The sequence below is a fragment of the Thamnophis elegans genome, chromosome 5 (assembly GCF_009769535.1).
Source record: "Thamnophis elegans isolate rThaEle1 chromosome 5, rThaEle1.pri, whole genome shotgun sequence".
NCBI classification, from domain to species: domain Eukaryota; kingdom Metazoa; phylum Chordata; class Lepidosauria; order Squamata; family Colubridae; genus Thamnophis; species Thamnophis elegans.
This window is the reverse complement of record NC_045545.1, coordinates 77,921,050-77,940,682: the sequence shown is the minus strand read 5'-3', so window position 1 is coordinate 77,940,682 and position 19,633 is coordinate 77,921,050. Positions and strand designations below refer to the sequence as shown.

Sequence of the window (19,633 nt, the reverse complement as noted above, 5' to 3'; positions counted from 1 at the left end):
TTAGTCCTAGGGCCTAGCTGGGCCACAACGCAATGGGAGTTGAGGAAAATCTGGAGTCCCTGGGATTAGCCAATGGCTTCCTCTTTCTCGAAAAAATGCTTCCAAGAAGCGCCGGAAAGAAAAGCTAGGAGATCTTTCGGCAACCCCTTCGGGCTGAGGTGAAACCAGGTGAGGAAAGACAGACGCGACAGCCAGCTCTCCTCCCCTCCATGAAGCGAAGAAGTCTTGTCAGGGTCGGGCTGAGTTGAGGCCAAGCGCGGGCACGGAGCGGGGGCGGAACGCTTCAAAAAGGAGCTGCGGGCCTGGATAGCAAAGAAAGGGAACGCCAGGAGCAGGGAAGAAAGCGGAGGCGACAGAAGCTCCAGAGAACGGCGCAGGCAGAAGCGCAGCGCGTCGGGGAAAGCGTGGCAGAGCGGCCGTCTCCGTTCGCTCCTCCGGACCATGGGCGCCTTCGTCTTCAGCGCAAGCTGGCTGGGCTTTCTCCTGTTGCTGCTCCTGCTGTTTCTACTGCTGGTGGCCTCCCTCAGCGGGAGGACTAGGTGAGTGTCTGGCGGGATCCATCCATCCCGCGGGCGTCCGGGGAAGGATCGGGACAGGTGGGACCTTGGACTCGCTGCTTCACCACAGCACAGAAGTAAGTTTGGAAGCTCGGTGAATACGGCTTCCGTCCTTTACAGGTGAGGTCGGTCGGTGCGATGATTAGAGAGACCTTACAGGTGAATCACTTTACGATGCTTGGAATAGGTAGGAAGCGTAATAGAAGCAAGATCCTTACGGGAAGGGAGTAATTTGATGGAGGAAGTAATTTGAATTATGAGGTGGAGAAACAGGACCGGTTAAGTTTTTCTCCTGGAAAACTGGAAAAGACTGGAAAACAAACTCATCCAACCTTACCGATAATGCTAGGAAAGGACGTACAATCCCACCACTAATTGCATGGTTAATCAGTGGAGTTAGAACAACATTGAGATGGCTTCAGTTGATCTCAAAATAACTAAACTCAAAATAACAATTACTAACCCCAAGTCTGGTTAGTAATTGGATGGAAATATCACTCGGAATTACCCGGGTTTTTGGTGCAGGTAGGAAATCTCAAAAACATCCTGGTTGAAGCAATGGCAAGCTAGCCTTGAAGGCTGCATGCACTTTTTATATATACAATTGTGTTTAACTGTACTTTATAGAATAAATCAGAATTGCACAGATTCATGTAAACTATTATGTCTTGAATTAAGCGTTTTTAACTCACGACATAATAGTTTAACATTTGTGTCAACCCAGCTAATAAATGAGAGGGCTTTTTAATAAGAATATTTAAAAATCATATTGATTTTGATTGCATTGTTTCTGGGATCAGAATCGAAGCTCATCTGCTTTAAATAGGAGCTAAAGGGTGTGACTATATAGAAGGGAGCTTTTATGCTTGACAGATTCCTGGGACTTAGCTTCGGATGTTGGACTTAGCTAAACCCTTTGGGATGATCTGTTATGTAACTTCTTTGTTCACGTAACATGTGCCCATTACGCAGCTCTCAAATCTCACCTGGTATGTGTGGCTGTGTTTTGAGAAGAGAGTTATAGATGATCTAACTACAAAATATTCTGGTTTATGCTGGAGTCCCCAAGTCTGCCCACAGTATTTTCCTTGGTGCCCACCAGAGTGTCTACATTTCTTGATTGGTGGCAGTGGTATTACAGTACTGTTGTTCCAAAACAAAAACTTTACAGTCTGGAAAATCAAGTGCCAACTTGTGATGCCATTTTTATGTCTAAGAAATGTCTATGGTTCTTAAGTGAGCAATAGACACACATTGTAATATGAAAATGCCATTTACAACTTCTTTTGAAAAGTGTGGTTAGTACAATCTTAGAAGATTTAATTTAAGCAGGTAAGCCATGTCTGCTATATTAATATAGCATGTTAAGCTTCTTTGGTATTAACCATGGGCAGCAATTTGTGCTTTATGCAAGCTAAATTCATTTTGTGAATTTAGAATACAGTATATTGTATGGACCTAAAATGGTTTAATTCGAATTCAAAAGCATCTACAGTTGGTACAGAATGCAGTTGCATGGGCAGTTAAGTGCACTTTTCATCTCTTTCTGGGATGGGGATGGGGTTTGGAAGGGCTACTTTTCCCCATTATACTGGAGTCTCCCCCCCACTCCCAGCCCACCCAACATTTTTGCCTTAGCTAATACATTATGTTTGTTTTGGTATGGAATACATTTTCCATAATAGTTCATATGCAGAATTCGTATGAATATTGCAATGGTAAATATTTCATCTGTTTTTCTTTCTGAGCATCATCCGTTTGCTTTTGGCACATGGAGCATTTTGTAATTTTTTGTAAGATTAAATACTTTATTTAGTACTTGGGACTTAATGTTCTTTATTCTGTTTCTCGACCAAATAACTTCTCTTCAGCATTTACTAATTTGCATCCTAGACATTGGGGAAAAATGATCAAAGAACCTATAAAAAATGGTTAACATGACATTTGGCTTGTGGTTAGTTCATTACCAAATTATTTTTCATTAAAACTAACTTGGCATCCCATAATTTGGAAGGCATTCTGTCCCCACATCCCCAACGCCCTCACAATGCCATTTCATAGATATTTATTTGTTTGTTTGTTTACTTACTTACTTGTACTTACTTACTTACTTACTTACTTACTTACTTACTTTATTGTTTTTGCAAAGGCTTTTTTTTTCATTTTTTTCAACTTAAGGCTTTATTTTCTCCAATCTAGATTGATCTGAGATTTACACATTATCCAAATATCACTTGTAACTTGGATAAAGTGTACTTCTGAACAATATTTTCTTCCATTTAACATACAGATACAGTTTTCATATACACCTACTTAAAATATATATGAAAATGCCTAGTGGTACTGAACAATTGAAAAAACAATTGAAAACTCCTTTCCTTCAACTTATTCCTTGAAAGCATGGATTTTGACCTGCTGTGACCATTTATTCTCTGCAATCTTTTCAGAATATACAATAGAAAAGCAATGAACTATCTACTACTTATAATTTTTAAAAAGCATATAATAACTTAATTTAGCCAGTGTCCCTTTACCACCAGTAAAGGGAGTGCTGATTTTTTTCCAAAAATAGATTTATATTATGTGTATAAGTGTGTGTGTGTGCGTGCACACACAAAAATTAAGCAATATTGGTGGAATCTGACAGCAATATCTGAAAGCCCATATGGCATTCTGTATCATAAAAAGTTTATTTCTCCATATTAAGTTTATTAATGTTTTGAAACTCTATTCCCATCTATTGTGGGAGTAGCTTCACTCATCCTTTTAAGTGTCATTGTAGATCATTATGTTTTAGGTCTAGCATATGTGAAACTGGCCATGAGTTAAAATCATGGCTTAGTGCAGTGTGCAAACCATACCAATGTGTTTTGGAGGCTGTTTAAAAGTAAGCCAGACAAATAATATAGGGGAAAAATAGCCCAAATAAAATTGGTTTAAAAAAAGATTATAATAAAGCAAAGCAACTTTCTAAAATAGTTAATCACTGTAACTGTAACAGAACAGTTTTACTAGCTGTTCAAAAAACCTTTTAGGAAAATTAAGTGCATATATAAAGGTATTCTGTTACCATAACAGAAAATCTTACATCATCAAAATTCTAGGCTATTTATGTTACAATAGGATAATATATTTGTACCTCTTGACAGCTATTTTGATAAAAAATATGTGATATTTTTAATTCTTTCCAACCCAATGTTGAAAATGTATGCTGGAAAGTAATTTTATACAGAGACTCCAGGTTCTGTCAGTCTGCTTGCCTGCATGATAAATCTCTGGAAACTGAGAAGAATGGGTCCTTATGTGTTAGGATTCAGAATTCAATGTGTGTAAGAGCAGCTCGCAAAAGAAAAACAAAATTAAAAAACAGATGGTCTCCTGCTAGGATCTGATTAGGGGGAAAAATCCAGAAAAAGCCAATATACACAGAACACTGCCAATTCCTCCATTCGAAGCTGTCCTCCCTCCTGGTCGTATGATCCAGAGCAAAGAATATTTATCTAGTAGACCCCTACACACAAACATAGACAAAAGACAAAAGGAACCTAAGCACTGACAAAAGTGTGACATATTATTTCATCAAAGTCGCAGGTTCACACAGATGCTTCTTTATGGCCAAAGAGTTGAGAACAAATCCAAAGGTCATATCAGTGCTTCTCAATCTTGACAACTTTAAGAAATACACACTTCAACTCTCAGAATTTCCCAGCCAGCATGGGGAATTGCTAAGGTTGACAAACACTGCTCTGTGTGCTTTCCCTACTCCTATTTTAATTGATGCATTTAGCCCAGGGATGAACAATTTGCAGCTGCAGTGTAGCAACCCCCATTTCTGAATCCTTAGAGTCACAACTGCTAACAATTTGCATGATTGCTTCCAAAAAAATTGAAGTAAAAGCACTAAAATAGACAAAATATTTGGAAAAGGAACCTTTCCAAACTTCATCCAAAAATCTAGAGAACCACGTTTCCTAATCATGATATAATGAGTATTTACAAAAGAGCACCTATGGTTTGTACCCATGGGATAGCAAGCATCCTAGATGGGAAGAGGGCTCAAGTAGTGAATTAGCCTGGACTCACCACATAAGCACCAGTGGGCAAAGTCTGACAACAACAACACCCCACACGACTTGCCAGTATGGGCATATTTTTGTATTATTGTCAGAGAACAATAAAGTAGCTAGTTGGAACTCTACACATGTGAGTCTCTTTGTTCACATCTGACACATCCTGTTTTACATCTGTCCCCGCAGTTGTTAGATAATCTGACCACCAGAATGCTCTCCATCAAATTCTTTGAGTTTTGCGCAATCTTGGCAAGCCTTTGTTAAGTTCATAATGGCTGGGTTCAACAACAATTACTCATAGGTAAAAATGTATAACAGATGGCTTTTATAACACTTAATCTCCAGGATTGTATTCTTTGCTCTTCTATCACTATGTCGTCGTTTCAGTTTTCTATTGATTATTTTCACCTAGCGTATCTAAAAGTACTCAATCCATGCATGTTTTTTTTTTAAATGCCAGCAAGTATGTGCATATTTGGATGGTTTAATGCTATGATACTATTTTTAAAACTTACATTTTGTATGTTCCAATGTTGGAGCTTAGGTTTTTAAAAACTCTATCATATTTCAAATTTAAAAAACTTATGTTTACATACTGAATTACATTAAACACTACCCAAGTCTTTAGAAATATGGGTGGATTTCAGACTGAAGAAAATTTCTATTGACTAGTGAGGAAAGCTATATGGTTTTTTATCATTGCATTGTAATGCAATAATCTTCATGTTTATTCAAAGAACGTTCTATTGATTAAAGGTTGACTTACTTGCATTTATATTTAAGATTCAAGACCTATGTGCAAGTTTTTCTAGGATTAATTAGTTGTAAATTATTTTGGTTCACACACACATACACACACACACATACACAAAAGAACAGATAGGGAAACTCTTTACAGAATTTTAGCCCATATTATTCTGTGTTTTGAAGGAAGCAAACAAAGGAAAACCAAAAGGATACATTTGTTCTGAAGGATTAAACATTCCCAACCTCTCGCCAATGTGAGGATTTGCATTTTTGGAACAATTATTTTAACATTTTTGTGTTCCTACAATACATTTAGCATTTAATCTTTTTTCTATTTTTTTCAACAGTCAATTTTAATGAAGTGGGAAAAGGGTATGTTATGGAACAAAGTGCCTTACATTTATTTCCAACAATCCTATCAGGCCCATATAGGCCCCCAGAGTACTGTTGGGAAATGAAAGAGGTGGATTTCATAAATATATTAAATGAAGGGGATTAACTAGCATAATGGACTGGCAAAGAACATCCTAATAGATTAAAGAAATTCACCAGTTGGCAAGCTACTGAACAGAAATCCCATTGTACCCAGCACCTATTTGTGACTCACCCAACCTCTCAGATTACGATCAATTCCGGAGTTAGAAATTTTAACAAACTTCCCCTTGTTAAAAGTTACAAGTCTCACTAAGGTGTGTACCTAAACAGGATATTCTATCACCACACCATCTTTTTCAAAGGAGAATAATGTGCCATTGGATGGCTTAACAGTTGCCATACTAGTAAGCTAGACATTAGATTCAACAAGTTCTTTAGTTCCTTTTTATTAATCTTTATATGTAACCAAACAATTTCACATCTTCCTTTCATAGGTACCATTCAATATTCATATCCAATTACTACTTGTTATACCAATATATATGTATATATTATTATCATTTTCAATTGTTTATTTAACCATATCTATTGTCACTAAATTTCACTAAATCCAACTAGTTTTAGATTAAACACTTTCATTTTTCAGCCTATATCTTTCCAGTAGCGAAACAGATTCATGTCTTCTGCCATTTGTGGCGTCAGTCCTCTAATCATCTCCTTAATCAAGTTTGTATGGATTCTTCTTTGCAACTCCTTGTTTATTGATTCTCTCATGTAATTTCAATGCCCTTCTTCTTTTTCCTTAATCAGCTTGTCTTTAATTGTCAGTGTTGTTATCGATGGTGTTACTAATAAAATTTCTCTCTTTAAGTCCATAAGTTCTTTTATTTTTTCTTCTTCTTCTGTGTCTTGCCATCTAGGGTAGGGTTCCCATCCATCTGGTTCCCTTTTCCTTATTCCACTTTTTCCATTTCCAGACAGAAACCATTCACCATAGATGTCAACAGATTTGATTTCTTTGTAGTCATTTTTCTCTTTATTGCTTGGGACTCTACCCTCTGTTTTTCCCATTTGATAAGCATCTCCATCCTTTTCATCATATTTTTCTGTTAGGTGCTCTAATTTTTCAAACATTTTCCCAAATGTATTTGATAATTTCTGTATTGCAAATCTCTTGCAAGCTGACAGTTTCTCTCTGTTGTTGGAAATAAGCCATTGTTTCCAGCTGTTAAAACACTGCTGCTCTGACTTGGGAGATTTTTACAAAGTTACACCTAGGTTCACCATGAGATCTCTGGTTAAGGATATACTTCAAAGGAACCTTTGTATAAAGAAATGGTGCTTTACTTCTTATCACTTTCTATAAAGTGTGAGATTTTCAAGTTCCAGACCAGAATAATCAGTAGTGAAAGTAAAAGTATTTTGTTTTCAATACTCAAGTTTTCAGTCTTCGAGCAGAAGTTATCTCTCCCTTTGTTGTTACAATTGTTGCAATTCTCTTTGTTCTTTTGGTATTTTTTAATATTCCAAGTTTTTAAAAAAGTCAAATTCTTACATGAAATAGAAAAGAAAGAGTAAAAGACACATGTAGTGATGAATAAGGAGAAGTTTAGTCTATAGGTTGTGAAAGTAATAGTAAAAATTTTAGAAGAAGAAAACTTGATCCATTCATTTCAAACAGTTTGCATAAATTCAATCCATGAAAATAACGTTTAAAAATTAAGATAACACACTGACCAAAACCATCCAAAGCTTAATTCCTCCGCTTATTTCTTTTATTCTTAGATTTAAATTAGCTTTAAGTTTTTTTATAGGCAGGCTCTTTTAAAACAGGTAAAAATTCCTCACCAGCTGTAAACACATTTTTTCTGTTTCCTTCCATTTTGAACTATCCCTACTTCATCAGCCTAGGGGCTGAGCTTTTAACGTCAGCTGAGAGACCTTCTCCTGCATCAAGCAGGGACTTTGCGATGTCCCTGTGATCAGCAGAATGTAGTCTTCCTGTTCACTGTCTCTACGGGACCGTTTAGGCCCAATTGGAGCACCCAGCAAAAAAATATTGGCGGCGATCTTGGAGCATCGAGATCTGGCGACCATTTCACAGCAACGTAGGTTCCTCGTCTGCCACCCATTGCTTCTTGTTCTACACTCAGGTGCCTTGGAGAATAGTTTGACTCCCTCTTCTTTGACTCCCTCTTCTTTGTACCCCTGAGATATTGGAACACTGCTATCATATCTCCCCTAGTCCTTCTTTTTATTAAACTAGACATACCCAATTCCTGCAACCGTTCTTCATATGTTTTAGTCTCCAGTCCCCTAATCATCTTTGTTGCTCTTCTCTGCACTCTTTCTAGAGTCTCCACATCTAGATGCACAATGCAGTATTCTACGTGTGGCCTTACCAAGGCATTATAAAGTGGTATTAACACTTCACATGATCTTGATTCTATCCCTGTGTTATGCAGTCTAGAACTGTGTTGGCTTTTTTGGCAGCTGCTGCACACTGCTGGCTCATATTTAAATGGTTGCTATTGTTCTTCTTCTTCATCTTCTGCCACATCCATCATTGGATGTTGGCGACTAGTGAGAGAATACAGAAAGATTATGAACAACGCACTCCTACCAGTGCATTCCGACCTTTGTCATTTATCAGCAGGAAGACTCAAATCCAGGAAGCCACCACTGGAACTTGTACGGGATCTGCCCAACAACTTTAACATTGATTCCCAATAGACAGCCAAATGGATCACTGAATATACAAGCCTAGGGAGATATATAAATGTCCCCACAAAAAAAGATGCCAGGCTTTGAACTACCACGCCAGCAATAGAAAGTCCAGAATAGGATTCACAACTCACGTGGCATCAGCTCTGATTCACTGCATAAATGGGGCATAACATCCATGTGACTTTGGGGTCCCATGTCAAACTGTAGATCACATTGTGACAGACTGTAAGCTGAGGGCACATATCGGTTCATTATCATCCATCCATCTATCTATCTATCTATCCATCCATCCATCCATCCATCTATCCATCCATCCATCCATCTATCTATCTATCTCCTGGAAAATTATTTAAATGTAATTTTAAAAATAGTTTTAAAATTAAACATCAATGTTGACAGTGAGAGAGATGGCACATACATTTAATAAATAAATAAATAACAAACAAATAAGTAAAAATGATCTAAACTTCTTTTTCGGAGGAAGGCTGTATATTTGATGAAGGAGGGATGGTTATTGCCCCACTGAGATCAGACTATAAAAATTTACTTTGTAGGTGTCTTTAGCAAATATTGAACTAAAATTCCGTCTTGTAAACTTTGAAAGCCGTTCTTTCTTTCTGTCCTTGTGGAACTAGAAAACACCTTTTGTAATTTATTACTCTCTTGGCTGAAATTTAGAGGAAGGCAGAATGGCAGCGCGGCCAAAATAACTTTCTCTATTTTTAGAATCAAACAGCCTAAGTTTATATTACTTAAACAGTTGATAGTCCATAGTTTATATCAGTTAAATTGTTGGTTGACGACTGATCTCTATGTGATCTTTTGGGCTAAATAGAAACACGTTTCTATTAAGAAATGCACTGAATTGAATTTATTCAGCAAATCTGAAAACTAAAACCTAGGAAAACATTGAATTGTGATTGCTTCATTCTTTTCATTCTTGGTCAAAAAAGCAGCTGGCAACCCTATGAAAACAATGATGTTGGTTTCACCCATACTTGTAAAACTATTTTTTCTTCTTCTCCGTGGATTGTTATATATTTCAAGGACGATAGTTGTATATGAACAGATTGCTTGAAAAAAGCAAGATCTGTATCGGGGGCTGAATTCAGAAACATTCTCAGATGAGCAGCCACGTTGGGAGGGGTTCACCATTTGGAAGGAAGTTCCACCTAAAGTAAGGATTTGATGTATGAAAAGAATGGAGAGACTAGAATGCTTTTCATTCAATGTATTAGCTATATTTTATTTTAGCATTTCACTGGATGAAAGTGACTCAGAACCATGGAGGAAATAATTAAACGAGCATAGATTGAACATTAAGTTGATTCTGAATCTGGTGACATGGTGAAGCAAGAAAATAGCATAAGAGTGGCAAGATTACTCCGAGCCTTGAAATTTCTGCTTTGGGGCTAGGACAGTGATGGGCAACCTTTTTGGTGTGGTGTGTCAAAAATCGGCAAAAAATCGAGCATAACTCGCGTTGTGTGTCACTTCGACAAAAACATAATTTTGCGCAATTTATAGTTTAAACTACAAAAATGTATAATTGCAATATATAATTGTATTTAATAAACCAAAAACAAATTATTTAACATACCTGCTTAGTAACTTCTTTGTTCATCAGTCGATTTCGTATGTTGCCCTTGATATTATTGAACTTGTTTGGGGTGCCGTGAACCAGGGCTGTGGAGTCGGCTGCTTCCAGCTCCACATCCTCATCAACATGCCGCTCCAGCCCGCCCCTGCTATGAATATTCCTAGTGACGCGAGGGCGAAGAATATGAATATTCATAGCGGGGGCGGGCCGGAGCGGCATGTTGATGAGGACGTGGAGCTGGAAGCAGCAGACTCCACAGCCCTGCCGTGAACTGAGATAAGTGTGGTGCGGTCATAACCGACAGTCCCAGGAGTAGACTCTCTGTGCCGGCCTGACTGGAGAGAGGCGCGCACTGTTCCCGTGCTCCTCTCCTGCGGGTCCTCCCTCGCCGCGCTGATGACGTGTGTGCGCACGGCACGCACGCCTTACCAGCAGCCCCTGCGCTCAGAAAGGGGCGGCGGCGATACAGTAAGTGAGTGTGGGCGGGGGAGATCACACGTCCCGCCCCCCCCCCCGTTCCTCCAGCACAGATTCTTTCATCCTCGGCGGCCGTGCAGGAGCCGAGGATGAATCGCATGAAATCCTGTGCGTGTCACCCCAAATGGCTACGCGTGTCAGCACTGACACGCATGTCATAGGTTCGCCATCACTGGGCTAGGATATGCCTAGCGTTACAGATTAATATGAGTAGATTAGTATAAACGACAGCATCAAGTTCACAATTAAAGAATAGCCTACTGGCTGATTCAGTAGAAGCTGTTTTGTCTGACCTTTGCTGAGCTTGAAAAGTGACTTCAGACCTGTTTAGTACGTAGGTGGGAAACTGCATGGTTGTTAGCTAATTGGAAAAATCCAAGAAGAAGGCAGTGGCAAGTCACTTTTGTATTGATATCAAGAAAACTATAGGTGGTTCTTGACTTACAATTCTTTATTTAGCAACCATTCAAAGTTACAACAATACTGAAAATAATGATTTATGACAGTATAAAGTGACTGTCAGTCCTTATGCTTAATAGCAGATACTCAGAGTGGAAGATATCAAATGCTTACAATCAAAGTTGCCATTAAAAGATAAAAGTAAAGATTCCACTTGCACATACGTGCTAGACATTCCTGACTCTAGGGGGCAGTGCTCATCTCCGTTTCAAAGCCGAAGAGCCAGCCCTTTCCGAGGACGTCTCTGTGGTCTTGTGGCCGGCAAGACTAAACGCCAAAGGCACATGGAACACTGATACCTTCCCACCAAAGGCGGTTCCTATTTTTCTACTTGCATTTTTTACGTGCTTTCGAACTGCTAGGTTGGCAGAAGCTGGGACAAGTAAGGAGAGCTCACTCAGTTACACGGCACTAGGGATTCAAACCACCAAACTGCCAACCTTTCTGATCAACAAGTTCAGCATCATAGCCACTGAGCCACCCTTAAAAGTTGCCATTAATTTTGGCCAAATATCGTTCTCCATGTGTTTTTCCCTATACAAAGAAAAAGTACATCTGTTAGACTTCTGTCTGTAGTGAAATGTTCACCTGCCCAGAAAGCCAGAACTTCAACACATCACAAACTGTGCTGAACCAAATTAAGTCTAGAGAGATTTATTTAGGAAGGTTAATTCCTTCATTTTTACTCTTAAATTCAGGATTGCGACATTTGTTTGGTACTGAGGATTATGTTAAATATATAAAAAACTTTTTCTGATTTATAATGGGCTTTCAATTAATTTCAGACATCGGCATCCCATTAAATTAATTTTCAAGATGCAGCAGTTAAACATGGCACAATTACTCTGGGAAATCCATGCTAACCACAAACAGGAAACATTTTGACAGAGGTTTCTAAATTGTGATACATTTATATAAATTATAATTTATCTAACTAGGGTTCTGTCTTGTCAATATGGAGAGTAGTTATCTGAGCCAATAATTCACCCCTTAAACAGTTTTCTTCATTTAATTTTCTCTTTAAAATACTGTCATATGATGCCAATTACCTCTACCATAATGAGAGGGGGGAATTTTTGGAGAGAAAAAAAAGTATTTTTGATAAGCTATTATAGCTGACATGCTTCACCAAGTTTAGCACTAGAAGCAAATCACTCGGCAGACTTAGCTATTCTTATCCTCCATCCCTATCATAGTTAATTTGCTTTGTTCTGAGCGAATGCTGGCTGGGGAATTCTGGGAGTTGAAGTCCGGACATCTTCAAGTTGTCAAGGTTGAGAAACACTGCTCTTACATGCTCTGTTCAATTTCTGTTGCTAAGCAGGACAGTTATTAAGAGATTTTGCCACATTTTACGACCTTTCTTGCCATAGTTGTTAAGTGAATCATCGCAGTTGTTAAGTTAGTAACACAGCTGTAAAGTGAACCTGGCTTCCCCATTGATTTTGCTTGTCAGAAGGTCACAAAAAGTGATCACGGGGCACTGAAACCATTATAAATATGAGCCAGTTGCATCTGAATTTTGAACATGTGATCATGGGGATCAGTGATTGTAAATGTGAAAAATGGTCATGTCACTTTTTTCAGTGAAGTTGTAACTTTGAATGGTCACTTAATGAAAGGTTGTAGGTCAAGGACTACCTATATGTAATTGAGATAGGGATTCAGACCCACTAATTACTTAGACTTTGGGAACTCCGTACACAGAAAATCCTACCTAGTTAGGATAGTTCTCTTTTTTTTAGTAAGGCTGCCAAAAAAAGAGCCAAGGTGGCGCAGTGGTTAAATGCAGCACTGCAGGCTACTGCTAGATCAGCAGGTCAGCGGTTCAAATCTCACTGGCTCAGGGTTGACTCAGCCTTCCATCCTTCCGAGGTGGGTAAAATGAGGACCCAGATTGTTGGGGGCAATATGCTGACTCTCTGTAAACCGCTTAGAGAGGCCTGAAAGGCCTATGAAGCGGTATATAAGTCTACTGCTATTGCTAAAAACAAAACAAAAAAAAAAAAAAAACTCCACCCAACTTTCTTATTTACCAAAACAACTGGGCTATGGATTCCTCAGTTGGCTGATTTACAAATATTTCTGCCACAGCAGTTGTTTTCCAAGGGTGGCAATTGACATGGAAAAATAAGACAGTGGAAACTTTTATGCTTTTTACTATATACCGTGGCATTGTTTACAGCAGGGGTGTCAAACTCAAGGCCCGGGGGTTGGATCCAGCCCGTGGAATGCTAAGATCTGGCCTGCGGGGCCATCCTGGAAATAGTGAGGGAGAGTGGCCTCTGCCAGAAAAAAAACGGGCTCCCGAGCTCTATTTCTAGCTGTGACGGCTGAAAACAAAGCTCGGGAACCTATTTTTGCTGGCAGAGCACTCAGGCTGTCACAGACGCCCCCGAGATGAGTGACATCGAGCAGGCCCCCCTGAGGTCAAACACAACCCTGATGCAGCCCTCAATGAAATCGAGTTTGACACCCTTGGTTTACAGTAATGTTTGCAACAGGTATGTACGATATAGGACTTGTATTCAGGCAGGTGTCAAGTTTCCTCCTAAGTCTCCCTCCTAAAAAATCCCTCTATTTCTCCTACTTCCTCTTCCTTTCTCTGAGTCACTTTTCAAGCAGCAATTGGACAACCATTTGTCTGAAATCATATAGGGTTTCCTGCTTGAGCAGGAGGTTGGACTAGAAGACCCCCAAGGTCCTTTCCAACTTTATAATTCTGTTAGTCTCCTTCCTCAGTTTGTGGCTCTGACAGGAGAGAGAATGAAAAGAAACAATGGGCTAGAATTTGCTGCAGTGAGCTCAGCATGGACTGACCTCTTCCAAATACCTTCTGCTTGTCCACTGGGGGAAGAACCTTCTCAGAGTCAGTTACCTAGTCTTTCTCTGAGACCAGAGCTTATCCACCAACATCTACCTCCCTTGGCTCTTTGGGGAAGCCACTGCCTATGGCCAGTCGGGTCCCTCCTCCTTATTCTTGGCATTGGGTGGAGCCTGGGGTGGGCTTCAAAAATTTTAGCAAGGTGTTCTGTGCCTGGTTCCTGGGTGGGTGTGGCCTAATTGGCCTCCTGCACCATGACAGGGGGGGTTGCCCCACCTGGGCTCTGGAGGCTTTCCTTGAGCCTCTGGGAGGGCAAAAATGGCCTTTCCAGGCTCTGGAGGCATTTTTCGCCCTCCCTGAGGCTCCACGCACGCCCTGCACTTACCTGCATCCAAAATGGGTCATGTGGGGACTCCTGGGAGGGGCAGTGTGGGCAGCTAGGAGTGGGATTTGAGGGTTCTCTGAACTGTACAGAATCTTAAGTAGAGGTTCTCCTGAATCCCTGCAAATCCCCAGCAGCCCACTCCCATGGGGCTCTCATCTCTTTGGGTCTTCACTTTTCCTAGGGAGGCCACTCCTGCACTTTCTCCTCACAAGGAGCTAACAATTATTGCCCACTTAATTTTTCTCTCCAGACCTTCCCTTTAGCCACTCTGTTCCCTCCACACACAATGTTTCTCTCTCTTCTCCTCTCCTTCTTCCCTCTCTTCTCTTTTTCCAATGTTTAGGATAGAGTAGCAGCATAATAATTGAGGAGGTGGGACCCCTCAGTCTGGACAAATAGGTCTCAACATCTCCCCACAACAGCCCTGAATAGCCCTGGCCAGATCCCTATTCCATTGGAGGTCTCACGCTTGTCAGGCCTGGAAGCCATCTTTTGCATTGGGCCTTCAGGCCTGCCACATTTATTGCTGTGGGAAACTGGCGGGGGGGGGAATTATATGGAGTGGGGTAGATATAGTCAAAATAACATTCCTTTAGTTTTAGTTTTTAGTTTTCCCTTTATTTGTATGCCGCCCTTTTCCCTGGGGGGACTCAGGGCGGCTCACAGTTCAAAAAGGGGGGGGAGACAAACAATATTCCAATATGGAGACAATACAACATATTAAAAAAGAGAGCACAACAGTCACACAATTCGGGTGGGGTTAGAGTCTTAACCCCAGGCCAGCCGGGACAGCCAGATCTTTAATGCGGCGCGGAAAGATTGGAGGATGGTGAGTGTCCGAATCTCCACGGGGAGTTCGTTCCAGAGGGTCGGAGCAGCCACCGAGAAGGCTCTCCTCCGGGTAATTGCCAGTCTGCACTGGCTGGAAGATGGAATTCGGAGGAGGCCTAATCGATGCGATCGTATCAGCCTAGTGGAGGTAATTGGCAGTAGGCGGTCTCTCAAGTACCCAGGCCCACTACCATGAAGGGCTTTGTAGGTGATAAGTAGCACCTTGAAGCGCACCCGGAGATCAACAGGCAGCCAGTGCAGCTCGCGGAGGATAGGTGTTACGTGGGTGAACCGAGGTGCACCCACTATCGCTCGCGCGGCCGCATTCTGGACTAGCTGAAGTCGCTGAATGCTCTTCAAGGGCAGCCCCATGTAGAGCACATTGCAGTATTCCAGCCTAGAGGTCACAAGGGCACGAGTGACTGTTGTGAGGGCCTCCCGGTTCAGGTAGGGACGCAACTGGCGTACCAGGCGAACCTGGGCAAATGCCCCCCTGGTCACAGCTGACAAATGATGTTCGAAGGTCAGCTGTGGGTCCAGGAGGACTCCCAAGTTGCGAACCCTGTCTGAGGGGCGTAAAATTTGACCCCCCCAGCCTGAGAGATGTTACAACTTCACTGAAAAAAGTGACATGACCATTTTTCACATTTACAATCACTGATCCCCATGATCACATGTTCAAAATTCAGATGCAACTGGCTCATATTTATAATGGTTTCAGTGCCCCGTGATCACTTTTTGTGACCTTCTGACAAGCAAAATTGGCCAATTCGCGGGAGGGAAACACAGCAGCCACTCGGTCTTTTCTGGATTGAGTACAAGCTTGTTGACCCCCATCCAGTCTTTAACAGCCTCCAGACCCTGGCTCATCACATCCATCGCTTCATTGAGTTGGCACGGGGCGGACAGATACAACTGAGTATCGTCCGCATATTGGTAGTATTTTATCCCGTGCCGTCGAATGATCTCACCCAGCGGTCTCATGTAGATGTTAAAAAGAAGGGGGGACAGGACTTTCTCAGAGAGTCAAGGACATCTTGCCCTGCATATGGAGTGGCAGGACTGGGAGGCATCTCCAGTTGGGATGGTGCTTGATTGGACATGTGGGTGCTGGGCAAGGACTTAAACTTTCATGTGGATGGAGAAAACCAGGAAGCTTTCCGATTCGGGTTTTCCCAGATGCACCAATATGACATCTCTAATAAAATGGAACTTTGAAGAATCTCAAGCCTCGGAATCTTCTTTCGTTGGGGGTGTTACTTGGAACCCTGACAATGCTAGCAGAAGAGTAGCTATGCTACAGCAGTAAAACCCATACGCCACACCCTCACTTTCAATTGTTGCTAGAGCTGCCCCATGGTAGCTTCCGGCTTTTGTATTATTTAACCTTATCTAAGACTTCAGGGAAAAGTATTTTATAGAGACCCTGGGGAATGATTAAATAGTAACATGGTTAATTGTTTATCTATCTTGCTATGGTTTTCAGGCGGCCTGATGAACCTCCACTTGATAGAGGTCACATTCCTTGGCTTGGGCATGCACTGGCATTTGGTAAAGATGCTGCCAAGTTCCTGTCTGAGATGAAAGAGAAGCATGGTGATATTTTCACAGTGAGTATTTATAGGACTTACATTCTCCAGGGTGCCAAAGTTCTCTCCTGCAGGACACAATGTTTATAGGCATTCATTGAATGCTACCTTGAAAATATTGTAAGCTGCCTGGAGTCCTTATACAGGTAGACCAGGTGGTGGGTTTCAAAATTTTTTAGAACCTCTTCTGTAGGTGTGACCTGCTTTGTGGGAGTGGCTTGCCAGCCATGTGACTGGGTGGGAGTGGCTTGCCAGCCATGTGACTGGGCGGGAGTGACTTGCCGGCCATGTGACCGGATGGGAGTGGCTTGCCAGCCATGTGACCAAGTGGGAGTGGCTTGGCAGTCATGTGACTGGGTGGGCGTGGTCGACTTGTAAAATGGGGTGAAATTCACTTAACAACGCTCTTGCTTAGCAACCAAAATGTTCGCTCAGAAACTCTGGCATTTGAAGGACACAAGTCTTAAAATTGTCAAGTTACAAGACCCTTGCACCCTTAACCCTTTAGAAAAAAAAACACCAGGGGGGTTCAAACTTGACAGCTTTAAGACTTGTGGACTTCAACTCCCAGAATTCCTCCTCTCGCTCTTCATCTTGATGATGTGCGGAAGGGCGGGGGGGAGGGAGCTGGAACCGGTTCTAAACGGCACTGTAGATTTGTGGAACCTCTTCTATAGAAGAGGTTAGAACTGGCAGGAACCCACCCCTGGATAGACCTCAACGTACGACCACAATTGAGGCCAAAGTTTATGTTGCTAAGTGAGACATTGGTTAAATGGGTTTTGCCCCATATTACAACTTTTCTTGCCACATATGTTAAGCGAATCACTACAGTTGTTAAATTAATAACATGGTGGTTCAGTGAATCTCGCTTCCCCCTTGACTTTGCTTATCAGGGAATCACATGACCCCAGGACATTGCAACTATCATAAATGTGAATCAGTTGTCAAGCATCTAAATGTAAATCACATGACTATGCGGATGCTGCAAAGGTCATAAGTGTGAAAAATTGTCATAAGTCACTCTTTTCAGTGCCATTGTAACTTTGAACGATCACTAAGTGAACTGTTGTAAGTCGAGGACTATCTGTATAAAGGTATAAACCTAATAAATGATTTAAATACATAAAAGTCCAGCGCTTTATGGATGGAGTTTCACACAGCACTCGATGATGTCACTTTTGAGTTGCAAGCCATTGGATTTTTCCCACTGGAGCTTCCATCTTCTTTTCCACTGAAAATCTGCAAGCAGAAGAAGGCAGCATAGTTGTGTCATTGCTAGTACTGCTCCCATCCATCTAAATGTGTTAAGGAAGTCAAGTGTCATAGCCATTGGCCAGGGAAAGGAATTGTTAGCAAATAGGGATAGCAAATGCATTTAGCACTTGCTCACCCTTGTAACTTAAGGAACCAGATGAAACTGATTCAATGCTGTAAAGTTCTCAGACTTTCTGTTCTCCCACAATGTTTTGGTAATAGTCAAGCCCTTTGTGCTGCCATTTCTCTCCGAACACTTAATAATATATCAGTCTTTGGACTGAAGCATCTGCTAGCATTTTATGGGAATCTAATACTGCTCATTTTGCCACCAAATGGTGAAAAGGGAAGATAACACAAAAGATTGACCGAAGGGTAAAAAAAAAAAAAAGAACGGCTACATCCTGTCCTGTTACAGTTTAAAAATCATCATCTCTAAAGGAGGACCTGCTGTTCTTAACTGAAAGAGGATGTCTATTACAAAAGGAAAGTTGCTTTGATTTCAGGTAGTCAAACACTCTTATTTAATGGCAGATGAAAGCAGAAAAGGAAAGTTTTCAAAAAGAAGAGTTCCTTAAATGACCCATTTATTTATGCATTTGCATAATTTCTAGACTTCCTTGCAAAAAAAAAAAAAAAAATTCCAGGGCAGTTTATCCAAAATTTAGAATACAATTCCAGTGGAAGAGAATACAGTTTTTCAATCATCTTCCAAAGCAAACGCACAATATAGTCATCCTATTTCCATATGCAGGTGCTTGCGATGATATCAGAATGATATATAATGGACTGCAAGTCCCTCCCCTTTTAGATTATGTTAAAGAGCAGAATTTGGAGCAAGGGTCATGTTTGGGTTTTTTGCCTTCTTTGCTCTCTTTCTATGGATGCCCATTAGCATTCTTGGGAAAAGAGATCAAAAAAATCACACATGTGATTGCCATGCAACCAAGGAAATGAATACACACAATGATTATAATTAATAATAATAATAATTGCATTAATGATAATACAATGAATGGAACACTTGAGCTGGGATTCTTTAGAATATTTAGCATTAGCTACCAGGGTTCCACAAAATTTGTGACTATTTTAAATAGATAAGGATTCAAATAAAACGGAAGAAAGGAGACCCAATGGAATGTAGCCAGATGATTTTGAATAGATCTCCATCATTTTGTCTTTAACTCTAAGATATGAAACTTCTATTCATTCCTTAAAGCCAGAGCAAAAGCAAAATCAATTAAAACTGAGATGGGCAATAATTGAGCCTGCAGGTGTCCCTGAATAACAGCTCTCAGCATTCTTTAGCAGTGGCACCAATTCTAGGAATCAAAGTTAATCCTAAATTAGAACATTATACGGTGTCAAAAATGTTAGTTAAATGTTTTACTAGGAACACAGAAATTGTGCACAGTCATATGCAAACATGTAGAAATTTGGAATATTTAAATATTCCAATATTTAATTTTGAATTGAGTTTCACGTGATGGAGTCTTTATGTCTCTTTTCCTCCCTCCCTCCCTCTCTCCCTCCCTCTCTCTTTCTTTTCTTGCTATAGTAATCCCTACTATCCAAGTTTGGGGGAAGTGTCCTTTATTATTATTTTTATAATTAACTTAAAGTGGTGAACATATAACACTCTTTCCTCCTATTTTGCCCCTACCAACAACCCTATGAGGTGAGGTGAGCTAAGGGAGGATGGCTGGCTCAGAGTCACCCAGCCATCTTAATTGAT

At 40.7% G+C, this 19,633-nt stretch overlaps 1 protein-coding gene across 1 annotated transcript in view; it reads left to right on the top strand.

Moving 5' to 3' along the window:
- The first annotated feature begins 282 nt into the window (after positions 1-282).
- The window catches only part of PTGIS (prostaglandin I2 synthase), a 53,932-nt gene continuing 34,581 nt past the window's right edge, over positions 283-19,633 (top strand). The window contains exons 1-2 of the mRNA XM_032217221.1: positions 283-539; positions 16,539-16,662. Coding sequence (XP_032073112.1) covers positions 442-539; positions 16,539-16,662 — 222 coding nt within the window. The 5' untranslated portion in view covers positions 283-441. The remainder of the gene's footprint in view (positions 540-16,538; positions 16,663-19,633) is intronic.